This window comes from Stegodyphus dumicola, chromosome 3 (assembly GCF_044657685.1).
Source record: "Stegodyphus dumicola isolate Sdum_Otavi_A_Nest chromosome 3, ASM4465768v1".
NCBI classification, from domain to species: domain Eukaryota; kingdom Metazoa; phylum Arthropoda; class Arachnida; order Araneae; family Eresidae; genus Stegodyphus; species Stegodyphus dumicola.
Window position 1 is genome coordinate 189,072,392 of NC_140770.1, and position 22,108 is coordinate 189,094,499.

General features: G+C 35.0%; 1 protein-coding gene across 2 annotated transcripts in view; it reads right to left on the minus strand.

Moving 5' to 3' along the window:
• The window catches only part of LOC118185412 (nephrin-like), a 1,505,573-nt gene that overhangs the window by 53,847 nt on the left and 1,429,618 nt on the right, over positions 1-22,108 (minus strand). For both annotated transcript variants that reach the window (XM_085813712.1, XM_085813714.1), the window contains one exon: positions 18,004-18,128. In XM_085813712.1, the coding sequence (XP_085669838.1) occupies positions 18,043-18,128 (86 nt within the window). In that variant the 3' untranslated portion in view covers positions 18,004-18,042. The remainder of the gene's footprint in view (positions 1-18,003; positions 18,129-22,108) is intronic.

Genomic DNA, 22,108 nt, shown 5'->3' on the forward strand with positions numbered 1-22,108 from the left:
AATTAAGTCCCTGATAAGTAATATAAAATGCATGACTGCTTAAAATGATATAAGAGGAATGGGATATTAGATAGAAATGACAGAATTGAAAAATATTGAATTTTGTCTATGTTCTACAATTTTTATGTAAATATTATTATAGTTAACTTTAATTATTTTTGCTACAATGATTCTGGTTTAGTTACTGAGAGTAAACTGGCTCAAATTCAGAATAATGTTCTGCGATTTATAAATCCTGTTACTAAACGAATACGTAATGAATTCCAATACTTTTGTAGTTTCTCAAAACACAAATCATAATTGTAATCAATAATCAGAATTAATAATTACAATTATAATATCATAATTAATAATTAATAATAATTATAATCAATAATCAGAATGAATGTTCAATACTTATTTTTCGGGTCTAAGTTACATTTAGTAAAAGAGAGATAAGTCCTGAAAGAAGAATCTTGAACAGGTTTTCCTTTTTTCTCAGTCCTTTTAGCCTCAAGTCTCTTGATTTCAGCATTGGAAAACTCCGTTTTATTCGTGGAGGTACTTCCTCGCCTTTTTTTAATGAAATCTAGAATCTTCTACCATTTCGACGTTTATATTTTCCCGTGCTCTTGCATTTTCGCTCTAAATGTTTTGCAAGGTGTCGCTTCGATCGGGGATATATGTCTGAGAATATATAAAGAGATGGCTCCTCTTTTTAGAAGAGTGAAATGAAAATGCGAGGGGATTTCATTTCCAACCCCACTCTTCATCTTCCGTTCCCTGTCTATCATAGCACATTTATTCACTTTCTGCAGATAGTGGATTCATTCGTGGGAACCCTTCATTAAGATATACGTTATGGAAGAGGAAAGAACTAGAGAGAAGATCTGGCAAAGTACAAAAAAAAAAAAAAAAAAAAAAAAAAAAAAAAAAAAAAAAAAAAAGATGAATGTTCTTTCATCGATCTGTATTCCTCATAATTTATTCCGTTTATTCTGAAATGAAAGAAGTTCCGTGAAGGTATAACCTCGGTATTGGAAGAACATTTGGCAGCTCTCAGCTGTCTGATATCTCAGATGGGTGTGAAGGGAAAATTATTGCGGAAGACGATAGAAAGATTTTCAGCAAAATTCTGTATTAGTGTTTAGTTATTTACTCGTGAATTGCGAGAAAAGGCAGAAGAATTTGTATTTTCCTCTACTAAAGGACGCACTTTCTTCAAAATACAAATTCTGAACGACTTTATGAGTCTTTACCCGTATAAGCTGCTGTTTTTTAAAATGGTTTAAGTACATCGAAGGAGAAAAGAAGAATTAAAACCGATATCAGACCAACTGGCTCTCAAACGCTAAATAGAAAGAAAACTCATCTCTTTCAATAATCATAAAACTTGTGCATTGTAGTAGATTTCATATTGTGTGTTACCAAGCTATTATTTCATTAAATTTAAAGTCATTTCGTTTATTTTTAAATACACTGGTTCTTGATGCCAGTCTTATTAGACTCACATTAAGAGCCAAAGGATGTAAGAATAAGGGAAATGATTTTAATTCACTTTTTCGTAAATGTATTGGTTCTTTAGGTGAGTCTTATTAGACTGACATTAAGAACCAAAGTATTTAAAAATAAGTTAAACGATTTTAATTAGAAATCGCTAAGTATATCGACATTTTATTATTTATTAGTGAAGGGTTGGTATATTTCAATATAAAAATTTATATTTTATATAAAAACAAGAGATGTTTCGGCTTAATCAATTTTTTAATGCTATACGGAACTTTACTCGAATTTATGCTGAAAAAATGATTTTAATAGTGGGTGGGCTGCTTCACATAATAAACATTTATCGTCACTGAGCATTTTCAGGAAATGAAATTCAATTTAAATTACTCATTTTTATAGGTTTCTAGATTTACTAAACTACAATTCTCAAATCAATATATAAATTTACATAAAGAAACAAAATCATACGTAAATTTGTAAAGGAGTTTCTCATCCGTTCATTGCGAATTCCTATGGTCGTTAATATATCCCACTAGGATCTGCAAATCCGTACTTTGAGTCTTCGTGAAGGAATATATATTACTTATATTTCCAGGATAAAAATAAATAAATATTAAATAAACCAATAATAATAGTAAATCAAAAAAAATCTGAAAGCTTTCAAATTTTACATTAGGCCCAAAAGTGCATTTTTTTTCCATTTACGTACACATACATGTTTCAAGAGCAGTTGCTCTAACGTTCCTTTGGGCTAAAACTATTTCAAAACAGTCTGACTTTAGAATTTCCGATAGACAGTCTCGCGCCCTGGAGATAAAAATATTTATTTCCTACAGCGTTGCCACTGCTGGCTTTGGAATTGTTGAGTTTTTTTTTTTAATCAAAAATTCCTTAAAGTTTTGCAAAATACGAAATATATAATGAAACAAATTCGACCTTCCAAGTGCACATATTCGGGTAGAGGGCTGTGTTATTCAAAATTCGATGGCTCTAGTACCGTTTTTCATAATGCGAAAAACATGCATGAATTTATGCAAATTTTGCATTATTTGATTTCTTTACATATAATACAGGGTAATAAGGTTTGGTGGCAACAATTTGAAAAGTGATTCAGACTTTTATAGTGGTTGAACGAAAAATCCCGTTTTGAGACTAATAGCCCTTCTAAACTAACTCTCCTTTAGGATAATAAAAAATCTTTATAGTGGTGTCCGAACTAAAATATGGTGGATGATAACACTTTATTTCGTATACTATTCGACAGGATTGATCTCAGTCACCCTTTAAGTGATGAAGAATATAAGAAATTTTCGCATTCCCCCGTGAGCGCTCTCATGGTATAATTGGTTAACAATCCTAGCTAGTGACTGTATGATCCGTGTTTTGAATTCTGACGAGGCCACAGCTAATTTCTGCCATTTCCAAGCTATGAGAAACCTAATATAAAGCGTACAATAATTTAATTGCTATTTATATATTAACGTTCCAGTACAAGCGCTTGGCAATTTTACATGAGCAGGCGCGCGTCGTATTTTTTACGACATCCGTTATTTTACCGTTTTTGGCATGAAAAACGGCAGGAATGAGTGAATATTGATAATAAATTTGCTGAGAATTAAAATATTAATCTTGTTATTGCAAAATACAAACGATATCACATTCATATATAAGTAAATTATTTTTCAGTTCTTATGTTAGTGAGACGGAAATGCAATGATGTATTTCATTAGAGAAAATTTTAAATTTATTTTTTAATAATCATATTTTAAAATCGAAGCTAATTTTAATATTCATCAAAGGCAAGTATAGACAAATAAAAAAGGAAAACACCTTGGTAGGAAAAAAAAAGTAAGTTTAGCATTACTTACTTCTGCAAGGAAATTTACTTCTTACTGGTTACAAAAACGCACTTTAAACTAACTTTAATGTTTTTATTTATTTCTATGTTAAAATTCTATTTAATGTTAAAATCAGCTGGTTGCACATATTTTTTTTTTTTCCCATGAAAACCGATATAAAATTTACAGAACCAAATGTATTCAAATTAAAGTAATACACGGCAATTACTAACACAGAATTACAAAATATTTGAGAAAAAAATATTTTCCGAATTTTAAAACACGACCACGCGCGTGTCGTAAATTTTATGGAAAAGCTACCACGTAGCACAAAAGCCCAGTTAACAACAACTAAAAAAGTCAAATGACTTTCTTTTGGCACATTCCATGATGTGAGGAAGGGCAGAAAGGAGGAATAAAAATGACTTTCAGACGTATCAGCTTCGATATGCGAAAAATGTGCATTAAAAACTGAATTTGTCGTAAATTTTGCACATACGCGCGTGCTGTAAGGTTAAAGGTTAAAGAGAATAATACGCATAAAAACAAAACAAAACAACAACAAAAAAAAACTGTCACTAATATCAATAAGTGTCAATCAATAAAGATTAGTTCATAATGAACGATTGCCCTCTCTTCCCGTTCTATCTTGCTTTTATCCGTATTTCCAAAGAAAAGCAAAATAAATAAACGAACTCCGTATTATGCTCGTTGATCTTATACTTTTAAACAAAACACTAGTGATTGAAGCAAAATCTTGGAAAGGAAATGCAGGACAGATTGAGTTGAAGAGTCACGATTTTACAGGAGATTTCGTTTAATCATTGCGTTAAGCATGTTAAAGTTCAGCATTACAAAAACTCTAAAACTGTCCTTTTTCCGAGCTGTTAAGGATTTCAACTTAGTTGGGACGATTTATTAAGCAAAACACACACCAAACTGTAGTAAGAAAAAGAATACTAAAATATATAAATTTTAAGAAAGATTTTAGCTGGTATCCATTCTCGAGTATGACCTTTTACCTACACCGCACATATTGTTTAAAAAACATTTGATCGTAACATGTAACGTGACGAGGCCTATCGTTAACTGATAAGGAAAAATTATTTTGCGTAAACACTGGTAATTTTTTTCCAGAGCAGAACATTTGGCTGGATTAAATTTCCATATTTTCCAATTTTGCTACGTGCCTGGAAAACGTATGCGAGGTTTACGATCACTGTTTCAGTATTGATACTTAAAAGAAATTGTGCTTCTGCAATATACCTGAAAAAAAAATACTGCCGACATAAATGAGAGTATCTTTTTCCGAAGTTAAAGAACTTTATTAAATAAGGTAACGCAAGCAGTTTTTGATATTGCAAAGAAAATAAAATAACAAGTTGAATATAAAAGTGATTTTATACGTCGAACATTTAATACATATGATTTAAACTCCCAGACATTTTCATTTCCAAGCTTTCAATCATAAATCCTTATACAGCTCTGAAACTCTAAGGAAAAACTCTAAAAATTATTTCCATGATATTTATTGGTTGTAATTAAGTGAACAGATTTGTTGTGACACTGTTTTGATTCAAAATAGGTCATAATGCAACTTTGATCTTAGACAAATGCTACTAAAATAAATATTTAGATGTCTATCCCAAGCCAAATTAATTTCAAATTTTGTTTCAATGTTTTTGACGTTTTTGCATATTTAAAACCAGGCGAAATTTGCGTTAAGATTGGTTGCAAATGTATATGCATTTCAAGAGAAACTGACACAGGTCACTTTTACTAAGAATGGAAAAAAAAAAAATCACAAGGGATTGAAAGTTCTTTCTAATTTAACTTTGTTAACTTTTAAATTTTAATTATTTTTCCCATCTGTTCACAATGCTCTTAGTAATTGAATAACGAATTTTACAGATACAAGAGAAAATGATTTCAAAATTGCACTTATGAAGAATCCAATCAAATCCGTAATTAATGGAAATATTAAATATTATTACGGCAGTAATAGTATATGGTATTCTGTAAAAAATATTTTTTGCGTAATGTGTTTTGTGATGACAAGAGCTACTTCTTAGTTGCTTATTCCACACAGTTATGCGTTTTCCCTTTTTTGTTGTTGTTTGTGATACATTTTTAACATAAATATCTGTTAAACGTGTTTTAAAAATCGTACTTTTCTTATTATATGTTAAAGCTTTATAGTTATATACGAAGGTTAAGAATTAAAATCAATCTTATATATATCAAAATTGAGCGTTTGGAACAGATAAATCCAAAACTGTGCCAGTACTTAATTTTTTTAATCACGCTTGATTTTAAAATATTAGGTAACCAAGAACTTTCTTGCCGTTCTGGACAGTCAGGAAGAAAAAGGTCATAAAACAAATAATAATCACCGCTAATCCTCAAAGTAATCACTATCGGCAGCCAGTGACTTTTTGTCAATGAGTGGCTAGCTATGCAATGCCATCTCGGTAAAGCTCAAGAGTCTTGGATGCAAAGAAGCCCGAGAGGGCCTTTTCGTGGTCTGGCCGGTTGTTGAAGGATTTCCCACGAAGATGTTTGTCCAGGGAAAGGGAAAGGTGGCAGTCTATTGGCGCGAGGCCTGGGAGTATAGTGGTTTGCCTGGGGAGTATAGTAGAGTATACTCCCCAGGTTGAATATAAAAGTAGTCTGGGAAGTATGGTAGTATGGCCTGGGGAGTATAGTAAAGTATAGACCTGGGGAGTATAGCGTGTCCCAGCTAGTTGCTGGATGTTGTCCCAGGTCTCCCGAGCCAGATGCCGCCTCGCATTGTCATGGGGGAGGAGTAAACTCTTACGATTGACCAATGCTGGATCTTCATGAAACAGTGCCTGATGCACATGTTCCAACTGCTGCGAGTACATGATGCGGTGATGGTTTGTCCCACTGGCAGGAGCTCATAATGCAACACTTGGCGACTAGTCCACCAGACATAGAGCAGGATCTTGCGTGGGTGGAGAGAAGGTCTCGCAGTGTGAGGCACTGGGTCTCGTGGTGATAACCAATGTCTGGATTGCCTGGGTGTGTCATACTGGACAAATATGTATGCATTGCAGTGCCGAGTAAGCAATGACAAACAGGCAGCGACACGCTGATGCTTGTTTGAGTGCCTCATCGTCCAGCTCTTGTGGCCGACCTCTGCGTAGTGTATCACTAAAAGACATATTCACTAACCTGAAATTCTGGGATCATTTCCTAGCGGTTCGCTCGTTAACGGCATCTTCCTCAAAGGCCTGGCAAAATCGGTGACATGATTCTGAAGCTGACAGGCCCACTTTAAAATCCTACAGCAAACAACTCCGAATAGCACCTTTGATGCGTCCATTTCAATCAGTCGCTGTGTGAGGAGTTACATTTGAAGTCTCCAATTCTAACTTCCTTTAATGCAGGTTGTTTTCCGGCTATCTCAGTTAGATGCTTCGACAAGCGATGCAGGTAGGAAAATGCTTAAAGTAGGTCTGGTAAGGCAGGATATCAGGTACTGGGGCGTGACCAGTTTCCACGCGATGAGCTTCGAGACAATACGAGTGGTGAATAGGTATTTAAGTATCGGTAGACTGAAAATCCTAATTTCCAGAAAATAATTCGCGTATAGACAAACAAACAGTATTAAAATAATGCTGGTTGCAATTCTAATGATGACTAAAATATTTACAAGTCCAAATGAACAGGAATATGTACAGATAAATATTTACATTCTAGGGGAGTGGCTTAGTGTGTCACATGGATAGTCACCCTGCCGGGTGCATATCTCTCAGTCTACAGCATGATTCCTCCCGGGGGTTGACTCAGGCGAACGCCTGGGAAGTACTGGTTACGATCTGTACCTAGGCAGTCTCAACCACGGGGGTATGCAATTTGACTTCACAGGGCTAGAGCCCGAGTATTGTACTCAGGTTGGTTCAGGCTTGGCAGGGATTGTACTGGTACTGTCGTGTCTGTTCCACCGGCTGTGGTGGAGCTATATCGGAGATCGTCGACTAAGACCCCGGGCCTTTGAACCCATTCAGTTCTCGTGGCGGGGACTGACAGAGTGGACAGAGCACACACTAACAATGGAATTTTTGCCGATGGAGTGGTGCTCGAAGGCAAGGTGACAGAGATTTTGCATTTGCAACGATTTAGTTCTGCTCAATGCTTTGTAAAAGGCGGGCGGGGACTGGGGGTTGCGCCCGCGGGACGAGGTCCCACGAATATTCCAAACTCTGTATGGGTCCCGTAGAATGAGGACCTGGCTCGGAGGTCCTTCATCTAGTGTGTCAGTCTACAGCTTGATTTATCAGATTTCGTAAGTATTTACAGAAATATTTTGAAGATAAACATAGTTCAAAGTCACTTAATTTGGGAAATCTTGGTTTACACTAAGGAGAAATTCCCAAGTTTAAGTGCCGCTGATATGCCGCGAATATCATACTATTTGTATGACATGTTCCGGCTCTTTGAAATAACTGCCCTGTGGGCCGCTTGACAGTAAAGTGGCCCGCCAACTCCAACTCCAACTTGCTTTATTTGCCGCGATTAACCTGCGAAATTGCAGGTTGTGTTCCGGCTATCGAAATTTGGTGCTTCTAGGAGCGCTGCAGGTAAGGAAATGCCGAACGTAGTTCTCGTGGAGACAGGATAGCAGATGCAGGGGATGTGACCAATGTCACGTGATGAGCGATAAGACATCTGGTTGGCGATGAGGTATCCAGGCATCGTAGCGCTGTAAATTTAAAAACACAAATTATGTTGGAAAATCCTGGTTTCCACTGAGTAGAAAAGCGGCATATGGACGGATGTGCCTGTCCTCGTGTAAAATTTCATAGTGAAATAGGTTGAAAATGTCCATATGTTGGCACTCCTTAGCGGCGTCATAAAATGCCGTGTTAGTTCTTCTTAAATATTCCACTATCGTATCCATTTTTAAATCTTCATGGAGACGTTTGTTCTTCACATACGGGTGTGCATTTGTGATAATTCTTAAAAATTGGTTTTGCGCAACTTGTAATTTTTGAATTTCACCCTTCGTAGCGGTAGTCCATGCTGGCGAAGCGTACGTCATGATGGGTCGGATTGTGGCTAGATAAATAAGTCGTTTCTTGTCCAACGAAAGTTTTGAATATTTCCCTATCATGAGATATAAACATTTCATGACTTTAATCGCTTTATCCCTGATTTGTTGAATGTGATGCTGCCATGTGAGCTTGTCGTTGATGGTGATGCCCAGATATTTGGCTTGTTTCACGATAGGCACAGCCTCGTTAAAAAGATAAATACTTTGCCTGATCGGAACATTTTTCTTCCTTTTCCTTATGAGTAGGAGCTGCGATTTTTGAGCGTTAATTCGTATCTTCCAATATCCACACCATTGTTCTATGGAGGGAATAGTGTCTTCCGAATAGCATGATTAATGTTAGCAGACTTCACTGCTAGGGCAGTGTCGTCTGCATAACAGGCTAGCATAGAATTATGATTGAAATGCAATCTCGGAAAGTCTGAAACGTAGAATAGATAGAGTATTTGTATTTTGTATTTTGTATGGGCGCAGCCCCGCCCCCCCAGCCGATTTAAATCGGCCACATGGCCAAAATGGGACAGGCCCGGAAAATAATAAAATCCACAAAGTTAGTAATAACATGAAACCAAGACAAAACAGAATAGATACAGTATAGGGCCAGTCACAGAACCCTGTGGAACACCGCTAGTCATTATTTTAGTGCTGGATAATTCATTTTTTACCGAGACTCTGAATGTCCGATCCCTGATAAAAGAATGGATTAGCAGAATGAGTTCTCTGTCCAGTTGAAGGTCAATTAATTTAGCAATTAAGCCCTCATGCCAGGCGCGGTCGAATGCTTTCGCCACGTCTAGCATGAGTATAGCAATATTAAGTTTGCAGTGCAGAGCTGCACCAGCGAATTCGGTTATTCGGACAAGTTGCTTCGTTGTTGAGAGGTGAGCACGGAACCCAAATTGTTCCGGCGGAAGATGCTGAAAATATGGTTTCAGTCTATTCAGGATAATTATCTCAAAAATTTTGCCTAAGCCCGGCAGTAGACTAATAGGACGATATCCGTCTAGTCGGGTCTGATCTTTGGCCGGTTTAGGTAGTAAAATAATTTTAGCAATTTTCCAAGGTGTTGGAAAGTAAGAGCAAGACAAGCATTGAAAATACTTGTCAGGCTGCAGATGATGTTAGACGGCAAATTTTTAATTGCTGTATTGCTGATTTCATCAATTCCTGGAGATTTCTTTTGTCTCAGGTGTTTGATAATATTAGTCGTTTCAGTAGGAGTGGCATATTTAATCGGAAGTCTGACTGAAGGGGCGTTGAGCCAATCCCTCACTCGTAGGAGGGTCTTTAATTCGAAATCAGAGTCATTTGGCCAATCATTTGGCGAGAACTGTTCTTGGAGGTGTGCTGCGAAGATTTCTGCCTTTTCCTGATTGGAGATGGCAATATTACCTCTGTCATAGAGGGGTCGATTACTTGTGAAGGAAGTTTTAAAATTTTTGATTAAAGACCAGAATGTACCTTCTCTAGAATCCAGATTTAACATTTTATCATCCCATAGTTCTTCTTTGAAGGTTTTAATGGCCTTCTGAATTTGCTTATTTTTATGATTTATTTCACGTTTAAGTGCCGGGTCCCACGTTAAATGATAACATTTCCTGAGTCTATTTCGCTCTCTCATAAGCTGTCGTATATTAAGGGGCAGTCTGAAAGCCTTATCACGATTAGTAATTTCAGTACTGGCTTCCTTAATTGCTCCTTGAATGCTTTCACTTAATGCATTAATTACGGTGTTTATGCCTTGTTTGGTATTGAGATTTTGCAGTCGAGGAGGTGAATTTTTCATGATATTGCTGAAGAGATTCCAATTCGTAATTCGCTTAGTAGAGAACTCAGAAGTTTTTGTCACTCCTAATGTTGCGATTACGGGGAGGTGGTCAGAGGACAATTCATGAAATACTTCCATTGCAACGGGGATAGTCGTTGTAGTGACTGCAGTGTCTAGTATATCAGAAAATTCAATTCTATTATGAAGCCGCGTGTATTCTGGTGGGGCATGTAGCGCCACCGGATGCTATAAAATATATTCATGGAGAATTTTACCATTTAGGTTTGTCCGACGACAGTTCCAGTCTATATGCTTAGCATTAAAGTCCCCGGCAGCAAGGGTAGGTATGTCATCCGGTAGAATGCTATTTAGAAAATTATCACATAGTCTATTCGTTGGAGGTTATACACAGCACAAAAATTGATGTTATTATACACAGGAAGTGTGACACACACAGTAGTTTGCTCACAATTAAAATTTCTTGAATCAGATATAAGACAAGATGCATAATTATGTTTCACATATATTGCCACACCACCACCTCTGTGTGAAAGTCTATCACAGCGGTATGAATTATAATTTGCAATTCTCAGGCGTTGGCATGGTTTTGCATGAGTCTCTGATATGATTGCAATGTCAATATCATGCTCACTTAAAAAATGGTGCAGTTCAGTAATTTTGGTGGGTAGCCCGCAGGCATTCCATATCATTATTTGTACGGGAGTACACTTTTTCATGTAATTAGCCATTAACAGGGGCTGCAGGAGTATGATCTTGAGATACGTTTGATTTTGCCATCAGAGTAAATCCAGTTTCTTTTAGAGCAGAGACAAGCATACGTAGCTCAGCTGCAACTTGTTTTGCTTCAGTTAGAAATTCAGGAGCGAGGCCTGTGTTTAAAGCTTGTGCATAAGTTTTATTATGCACTACCCGATCAGAGAACGTTTTCACAGCCGGAGTGGTTTTTGGTTTTGGAAAGCGCACACATAATCTGTAGTTAGCTGTATGACCTATCTCATGACAATTGGCACATTTAGGCGGAGTTGCCTTATCCTTGTCACAGTTAAATGATTCATGAGGTTCACCGCAACGAACACAACGTGGTTCGTGATTGCAGTGCGATTGGGCGTGATGGAACCCTTGACAGCAATAACACTGCAAGGGTCCCTTACGGCCACGGTATCTCTCAACACTAATCTTCATTCCCAGCACAAATTTTAACTGGTGTATCTCCTTGTTTTTCTCCTTGCGGGTGAGAGTAACGAGAAACAGGGGAAGCTTAATAACTTCTCCGTTACGCCTGATAGTGAGTTGGTTGACCCGCACGACGTCGAGTCCATGTTCTTTTAGATCCATCATAAATTCCTCAGGGTCGATGTAAGACAGGAGGGAGGTTACGTATCACAGCTTTTATATGTTTAGATTCGGGAAGCGCATAGCAGTGATACCTGATGCCTTCTTCTTCTAGCACTTTTACCATTTCCCGATAAATGGTGGGCAGTTTCACTTTAATCTTGATTCCGTCCTTCATGTTTTCTCCATAGAAATCGTGCAGAGAAAAATTCTTATTATTAAACAGCGTTTTTAAGTCATTCCATGTGAATCTGCTGTCTTTGATTATAATCGGCGGCAGTTTTCTCGCACTGTTGAACGGAGCCTTCTGATTGGTTGGAGGTGTCTGCACTGGGGCGGGGTCTGTGTCCATATTCTGTTGCGGAGTGAGATCAGCAACAGGGTGAGTCTTTGGAATTTCAGGAGCAGTTGCAGCAGCCAGGGGTGTAACAGCTTTTTTCGCAGGTTTTCTGGTGCGTCTGGTTCTGTCTCCTTTGGGTTCTCCATCGGAGTCAGAGCTGACATCTAAAGCCTTGTATTTTGTAAAGTCCTCATCCGACCTGGCGGGACTCTCAGCACGTCGAGCGTTGATCTTTGGGAGAGGCGGGAAGCCAGGGTTGTCATCAGTTTTGGTCTTAGCACGGCCGTCCTGTTTTCTGGAGTTCACAAATTCCTGGTCAGCAAGAGCTCGGAATTTTTTGAACAAATTCAGGTCTCTTGTTTCTTCAGGGGTAAGGAAACCTTTGTCTTCTTGACGGAGTTCCAGCTGAGTAATCTCAGCTGCAATGAAGTCCAGGAAACGTTCCATGATGCCGGTTGATGAAGTAGTGAAATGCAGAAAGTCTGCTTAAAAAGCACAGGGTAAAAGCAGGTCGTTTTACAGCATACTAAACATAGTGGTTTGCATGCTGACCTGAACGCACAATCGAGAAAGCACAGCAGTTTCTCAGTCACAATAGTCAAACTCAGAAAAACGAGAGGTTAATACCTCAGAACAGCGAAAACGCAGAGCGAGGGGACGAGCACCTTCACGCTCAGGAGCAAGTAATCGAACTTAGGGTTGAGCCAGAGCGACGTGAGATACTTATACCCGAAGTAGGAATGAAAGTGGCCCGCACCGATGGAACGCGCTTTTATACTGTTGGTCCGGATTCCAGTTTGGCGACTATTTTTATGTTGCGGTTCACTCTTCCAACGTCATATCAGAAATGGCAAGAACTTTTTTGGTTACCTTTAAATGCTTTGATCAGATTTATTACATATATAACAGAAAGAATAAAATAAAATTATACAATATATATGTTTTATAATTAATATATTTATAGTTTGATAGAAGTTTGGCGGCTGCAAAATGGAGCTAATTATTTTTTTAACAAATTGCTGTGTTTTAGCAGCAAAACGTAACGGATGTAAGTAAAAGGAGACACCTCCTTTTCTGCAAAGTACCCATAAATATCATTTAAAATTCTTCATTGCTAAGCATCCTATTTCACAGAATTTCCTATATATGGTTCGCTATGTTTTCCACTGATAGCACATGCCTTGAATTTTATTGAATTATTGATGGGAAGCATTGGTTTCATATTTCATAATGTTTTTTATAACTTATTACTTAAGAACTATTTACACAACGCCATAGCCACATTGCATTTTATCGGCTTATAGGCATATTTTAATCTCACAAACATGGTTGCCATTTGATGGATGGGTCTTATTTTCAGGCAGTGGGAATCGCCAGTTTGAGTTCTTAATTTTTATATATATATTGATCAGAATTCTTATTCCAAAACCGAAATTGTTTACCGTAAATCTTTTTCCTCTTTGCTTGCCTCTCCATGCAAAATTATGTCATTTAGTCAACTAAAAAATATGCATTTTTTACTACTGCTTATATCGTGCTCCTAAAATTTGTTTTTCAGAATACTTTGCTTTCTGAGAAAGTAATTGTTTGAAATTAGTTTCCAGTGACTGAGTTTCTGTCTCGAACAATGATGAAGCCTTTCATGAAAAATAATCCTCACAATCTTGTAATGACATTTTATCTTTCTTTCAGTCACAAAATTGCTCTTATTTTCGCTTAATTTAATTTTCGGGTTATTTTTGTATCACTAAAATGCTTTGTTCAATTCTTAAACATCTCATATGTGATTTGATTATAGTATGTATCATAATGGATAAACGCTAGATCATTTGGATAGGTTCAGTTTCCATTTCCTCAACCTTTCTCTGTAAATTCTAATAATGCTTGTATTTTTTTAATAGTTAGAATGGGAAAGCCCTACCAGTTGACCCACAGGACATGGTTGGTGTCCCTCATACTTTTACCTGTACCTGCACCTATCCTGTCGGCTAAATTTCCATGAGGGCTAAATGTCCTGTCGGCTAAGTTTCCGCTACTACCAGTGATCCTATTGCTTCAAATTTCATTCCAAATTTTCTCCCCTTCAAAGTAAGGCGTGATATATCATCCAATTAATTGTCTAGTATTGCGAATACTTTTACATATGAAGTACACAGTAAGCTTTGTGATTAGAAACTATAGTGAAGTCTCAAAACTTCAGGAACATTTCTTATGTATGAAAAGTTTAAGGGAAAATAGAAGAAATAAGCCATATACATTTCGAAGCGTTTTTTGAAATTGCTACTTTATTGTTTTCTTAGGTAGAATGATAAATGACCTTTCAAAGAATCATTGTATAAGTATCTGATTCGATATAACAAACCGGCGTAGTCAGATCTTCCAAAGTCATTTATCATTTCGTATTGTATTTTAGAAAAATATAAACCATTTAGGATATGCTGTTTGTGGCACTTGTTCAAAAGGTTTAGTTACAGAGTCGAAATCTGACGACTGTAGAATGAGCAACTAAAATCTTTATATTCGTGTTTTGAAAAAAAAATTATTAATAATAGAAAACAAATGGAACAGCAAATTTTGGAGCATGTTTTGGTTCTCTTTTCCTTTATTTTATTCTTTGTTTTTCATTCTTAAAATCAAAAACAAAGAACTTAGTTACATTAGTGCAATATATATTTCTTTTCAAATTTCTAAAGAATATTAAATAAAATGTTATTTTTCAGCTTCTTTCAATTTAAACCAATGCCTGCAGTGATGCCCATTTAGAGATTACTTCCTTGCACCCAGCTGGGGAGATCATGTTTATTTACAGTTGATATATTGCAGTATGAAATAGTTACTAAAATCTAATTTAACTCAGATAATGTTAGTGTATTGCTCCGTCCTGGATAATCAGAACTGACAGTCTGACAGTTCATTTTTATACTTATATGCGATTTCTTGCGAATTATGCAGAAAAGAAAACAAAAAGCGAGAAAATATTAGCGAAGAAAATCCGAAAGGTTTCAGATTTTAAATTAAGCCCAAAGGAGCGTTTTTTTAACATTTGGTAATTTTTAAAACTTTATTTATTAAATATCATATTCTTCGTACTTAAGCCATAAAATTCAGTTCAAGAACAATATCGCAACATAATTTTAAATTGAGCCTATCTTTAGAATTTCCGATACACCGTCTCACGTGTTGGAGATAAAAATGTTTATTCTGTACAACGTTGCCATTGCTCGCTTTGAAATCTTTCAGTTTGTTAATCAAATATTCGTTAAAGGTTTACAAAATATGAAATCGATAGTAAACCAAACTCCAAATTTCAAATTTGGTCTTCCAGATGCCCGTATTCGCAGTAGGATTACGTCATTCAAAATTTGATGGCTCTAGGTGCCGTTGTTTTATCACATTGCTAGAAACATAGATACATTTATGCACATTCTTCATTATTTAATTTCTTTAAATATAATACAGGACGATAATATTTGGTGGCAACAGTTTGAAAAGTGAAACGGACGTTCAGAGTGATTCGTCCCAAAATCGCAAAACGAACACAATAGTCCCTCAGTGACAAAGCTCCTTTGGACCTAACAATCAAGTAAATACTGTGTAGGACTTTCATATAGAATACGTTGTACAAATCTATAATAATAATTCGTAAGTGCTATGTAGCTTGAATGGGGATCTGTTTAAAATATATGCAATTCCTAACAATTAATTTATATTTTTGTGGTAAAATATAACATTTATACGTTTACTATGTAAATGAAACTTATTTTTAAGGCGAAATTTGATTAAAATACCTCTTATTTTAATAATTAATATAACATTGTATTTTTCAAAAACGTAACATTTTATGTTTGCTGTCTTATCTAGAAAGAAAATGTCAAGTTGATCAGTTGAAATGAAAAGTTGATCAGTAGGACCTCAAACACTTTTATAAATTAAACTACAAATACATACCTTTAAAAATATATCTTTAAAAAGTTAGTTGATAAATACTAAAACTTGAATAGAAATAATTTTTCATATCCATAAACTAAAACTAAATGTTTAACACCCAGCTGCATAGTCTCCCAGACGGTATAGTGGTTAGAGGAGCCTGGCTGCGATAACAAAGGGCCCCAGTACGAATCCCGGAGAAGGCACGACTGTAATTGTTGTCTCCTCATAGGAGACAAGGGTGGCACACCTATTAGGCGCTTCCATAATAGTGAGACCACCACATCTGACCTTGGGAGTTGCCGATGCCGACATAGACAAGTGCCGCCATTGAGGGAAAAAAAAAAAAAAAAAAAAAAAAAAAAAAACACGTTAACACACAAAAGGCTGATTGTATTCCCCCTTGATTGAGAATCCTTGCTTTAGAGAGTTCAACTACATAAACTAGTGCACAAAAGTTTTAACAGTCAAAGGAATATTTTTAACTTATAATTCCTTTGTTTACTGCAGGATAATTAATTCAAAATTTCATAAGCGTGAGTTATATATATATTGATCATATTCATTTACCAAAAATAATTATTATGAAGGAAGGAAAGTCAAAAGCAATATTTATTTTGAATGTGAAGCCTATTGTACAGTTGCATTATATAATTAATTCAGAACTTAACAGTATACCATAAAATTGATTAAAAACAACTGGCATAAGAGAATGAAACATGATATTAATTAGTTTATCATATGCTGCGCTCATTATTGAAACGAAAATTTTTAAAATTATTTAAATAAATCTTAACTGTTTAACTGTACGTCGTTTTCTATAAACTACGTTCATCGATTGATAAAAAGAGTAGGTAAAAGAATATTTAATTAATATAGTTTTGTATTAGATAACACATGATTTTGAAATGTAACATATACAATTAAGTTTTAGGCATTACTTTATGAATCTCTTTAATATTTTTTTTTTACTGTTTTATAAAAATATAAACCACAACTTTAAAATTTTAAAGTGACATACAGCAATTAGCGCTAATACAGAACAATTATTTAAGACTAATTATGAATGAGAATACTCAAAAAAGGAGAAAATGTTGATGATAAAAGAGCATCATAATATAATAAGATACTACTTCAAGCACGTCATTAATCACACTATCAGTACTTTTTAATGTTCTTACATGATAGTTTTTAATCTTCATCTATATAGTATGACAGAGCTGAATTTTCCTAGCTATCAATTTTTTCACGATTGTAATACACAATCCAAGCAGTGATCATTTAATTAAGCAAAAAATGTGACATTCTTTGTAAAACACTAGAAAATTTCATTAACTGATGGTTAAAATATACGTATTAAACATAAAACTATTTCCTACATACAATGCTATGCAATAACTTCACTAATATGTTTCCTATACATAAAATAATAACTTTTGATATAAAGAAATAGGGTAGAAAAAGATTCATGAAACATTCAATATTTCTACATATCTTGTGAAACAACATTTACATTTAATGATAACAGCTTGATATGCAATACTACAAAACTATTTAATGAATTAATACGGTAGTTTTTCTAGACAACCAGTAAATTAATTTTCGTCTGTGAATCGCTACGAACAGGCTACATTACCACATTTTCCAAATCATAGTTTTCCTGAATAAGAAAAGTTATAAATTTGGAAATAAAATAAAACTAATTTAAACAAATTTATTAAATGCATACAAATAAAATGAGAAAAACCAACGAATTTAGAAACGCTTTATATAACACGATTCTTCTAAAAGTATTATTTGTTTTAGCAATTTTTTACACCAAAAGTTTTGAACAGTTTATTAAAAATTCATAAATGTATAATATCAATAGTATGAGTCTGTTTTAATTTTTCTTGGGAATATGAAGATCGGTAGTATAGCCATAGACAACATTTGGCATAATGAATATATAATTTCACACAAAGTAGAATCTTATTGCTTGCAGTTAAAAATTATGTGCCTTGCTATCAGACATTCAGGGAAAATTTACTTCTTAATAATACTGAAATCATTATTAAATCCACTCCGTCATAAAAACTACTTGACTTTGAATATAACGCTTTATTTTTGCCTATCTATTTGTCCAATCTTCATATATTCTACTAATATTTGAAATAAAAATACAAACATTACAATGCAATATTCAAAATATGTTTGAATTATAACAAATAATTACCCAGTTGCCAGAACTGGCATAGACGAGCGAGTACCGGCATCACGTTTCGGTAAATTTGTACGCATCTTCGTCTATTCTGAGCACCATTATGGGGTGAAGCTTCATCATTGCTGCACCGTCAATATCTAAAAAAATATTTATTTAAATGCTATTTAAAATGTCTTTATTATTTATTGTATGAACTAAATAACATTTTAAAAACGCACAACACCAAGAGTTAAATTACTACAAGCACACTTACAGATATATTGATGACCTTATTACAATTAATAATTTTAGTAAAACTGAACACTCTGAGATTTATCCAAATTGTCTTACACTTAATAAAACTAATAATTCACAAAACAGCATAGACTATTTATATCTTCAAATCATTAACTACAAAAAAAAATTTTACTTTTTGACAAAACAAGAAACTTCAATTTCAATACTAACAAATTAATAAATTGGAATTCCAACATATCCAAAAAAAGTAATTAACAACACAATAATAAATCAAATACAACGAATTAAAATATCTGCACAGATACGATAGATCTACAACGCGAAATTTTGCTCCTTATTAAAATTCTCAAAAATAATCTAATACCCAAACAATTTATTAACCATTGCCTTAAAAGAGCAGGCGTTAAATACTCACTCTAAATTATTTAACTGATAGGGATATGATAACTTGTTCCTAAACCTGAGAAGGCGGTATAAGCTGGATGACTATTAGTTGAAGGATTTGTATATAGTGTAATTACTCAGTTGTATATATTGTAAAAAGCTAATTGTCTTCAGACTTATGCTGTTACTAAAAAAATGGGCCTATTTCATAATCTTTAGTCTGTCAAATAGCTCTTTGACAGTGAAAATTCCTTTTTTTCTTTCTTAAATTCTTAATCGCTTCGACACGACAATTAGCCAGAAATTAATTAATTTCCATTCATTAGTATTTTCGAAAAAAATTTAACAGACGGTTTCACTCAAATAAGAACTCCACAGAATACATCCCTCAAGAATTTCTAGTCCCATCCACTAGCATAAATTACTTCACCCAAGTCCCCGCTGCAGCTAAAGAATTTTCGGAAACACTACACTTCTGAGTCAGACGCAAAGAGAACACTTTGCCCACTCCCCACTAGAAAGAACGTAAGTTAATTAATACTTTTTCTGGCCTTTATATCTTCATGTACATTCACTTTTCTTATTATATTTTTTATTTTTATTTTATTTTTGATTTGTTTTTACAAAGTTTGCATTATTTATCCTATATTTTGTAATTTTCTAATGTTTATTTCAACTACTTTGAATCCTATTTCATAATGCAATTTCCAATGTTTAATTTTTACAAATAATAGTGAACTCAAATGCATAAACACGAGGGTGTCGGGGGACGGTTACTCGAGCATTATCGAAATTTTACTGCAGAAATTGCTTTTCACTCAAAATTGAATTGGCTAAAATGCTTAATAAGAATAAGTTCTTTGAATAATCCCTTCTATTCACGGAAATATTTGGCCTGACTTGAATTGCCGGTTTGGCATAACCTTATTGCTCGAGTAAAGACGAAACACCTTCGTATTTATTCATTAATTATTGTTCATTGAACGGGAGTTGGTTTGTTCCCCTTGAAAAGTCAACTAATTTCCGATCAATGACAATGATTACTTGCTTTTAATTTAATTACTTGCCTTTAATTTAATTACTTGCTTTTAATTTAATTACTTGCTTTTAATTTAATTTCTTTTTAAAATTGAAATTTTGTCATTCATGATTTAATACAAGTCCCCGTTAAACATTTTTAACAATTTACATTCAAGTTACTTTAAAATAATTTTCGGAATTAAATTTATTATTGATTCACTATTTTTAGATAATTCTAGTAAAATTAATCTTAGAAGATAATATAATCAATATTTCTTTAACTACTTTCCGATCAATGACAATGATTACATGAATTTAATTTAATTCTTGCCTTTAATTTAATTCTTGCCTTTAATGTATTCCTTTTACAAGTGAAATTTTGTGATTCATGATTTAAATCCAGTTCCCGTTAAAACCTTTTTAACAATTAACTTAAAAGTTACTTCAAAACATCTTTCAAAATATAACTTACTAGTATGGATTCACTCTTTTAAGATAATCCTACTATAATTATACTTAGGAGATAATATAATCAATTAATTAATATTATTTAGTAAATAAATTATTAACTTACTTTGCAGCAATTGCGCAAGTAGTAGTTACTTGTTTTCGCACTAAATGAATTTAAGATCATACAACATTTGATATATATATGCATTGATTTCCAAACGTTAAGCAACAAATTGAAAAATCTACATAATTTGGCAAAAGCTGTTTCAAAATTATTGAAATTTGTATATATTAAGCATGAATACAAGTTGCGTCAGATGAGTGCAACTCTTTTGCATAATGCTCATTTCACGTAAATACGATAGAGCTTAAACCCAGCTGTGTAGTAGTCTTTGTTTAATAAAAGGCGATATCTTAAACAATCTGAGGTAACTAAAGTGCGAAAATGAGTACGAGGCGATATTTGCTAGCAGAATTGCTTTATAGAGAAACTAACCAAATAGAAGTAGGTCAACGACACACTGTCGTTTCCGAATGGCCGAATGCTGATTCCTCCATGGTAAGCCGGTCGTGGAACAAATTTCTAACTACCAGGCGTATGAAAGGTAGACCAAAAGTTACGACTTTTGTAGAGACCCTACTTGCGACCTGCTGTAAGTCGCACCAAGACTACAATTCCATCTCAGCTTAGGTTCGCGCTTATTTCTGCAACAGGATGGATAGTATCAACCACGATAAAATGCGGAATGCTGCATGAATCTTTGCATCTCGCTTAGCTTTCGCCTTCAGAGAGATAGCTTTTGAATTGAGCATGGAGCATGTAAAGTGGATTAAAAGTCAGTGGAGGTCTTTTCTGTTCATTGATGAGTCCCACTTTGCTTAACAGAATTATTATCGACTTGTGCACAAATGGCGAGAAGCAAAGGCTTCATATCTTCCTTCTAATATACGGAAAGGGAATATATATGCTGGAGGTACTATTCTTATATGGAGAAGAGTATCACAGGTGGGTGCACAGATCTGTATGAGTTGCTTGCTACATTAAAAGAGAGACAGAGGTAGAGAGACGACATACTGGATCTTATTGTTCTCCCGTATGCTGCCGCAACTAGCGATACCTTCATTTTGTAAGCAGATAATACCCATTCTCACACTGCTCCTGCTTTCCTTGGGATCCCATTTCTTGAAGAAGAAACTATAAATCAAACGGAAAAGCCAGCACGTTTTTTCCCGGCTTTAACTCCATGTGTGGTATGCTTTCTGGAAGCTTGTTGCTGACCTCTAATCTCGCCCCCAAACTCTAGATAGTTTTATAACTGCTATTTCATACCGCAATGGGTATTGCTATCCATGCAGCTCATTTGTTGTTGACTAATGCTCACTTGTTTGACGTATGGTCAGCCGGAGGCCACGAAATTCCTCGTGGCAAGGAGCGCAAGATTATGCTTGTCATTGGCAATAGCCTTGAGCACCTTATAGGTGAAAATGCGACGTAGCTCAGTTCCGCTCCCCAGTTTCGATGGAGAGCACTTCGGGAGGGGTGACGGGTCCCAAGTCTCCCACCATTCTTCCCCTAGCAATAACCTCTCGAGAGGACTTTGAGCTCACCGCATAGAGTGACCGAACCTGCTCATATACTCTACATTTACAAACATCCATGCCTTCTCCGGGATTCGAAACGGGCTCTTCGGCACCGCAGTCAGTGACGCCAACCACTGTACCGGTTGCGCGGTATGCAGCTCATTTAAGCATCATAAGCAGTATGAGACATCGCTGTCAGGCTTGCAGTGCTGTTTGGTGTGATAATACTCACTATTGGTAAAATTTTATATTTAACTTTTTATCTTAATTTATGAGATTTGATGTAAATATTCTATACAACATTTTCTTGTGTTTTTTAATTTCTGAAAACCAATGTCTTTGTGTTAACATAAATGTAAACAGCATGCACTAAAATTTTGGGAAAAATTATAAACTAATATAGCCAAACGAGGAGCATTTAAGTAGCAAAGTACACCATTTCAAA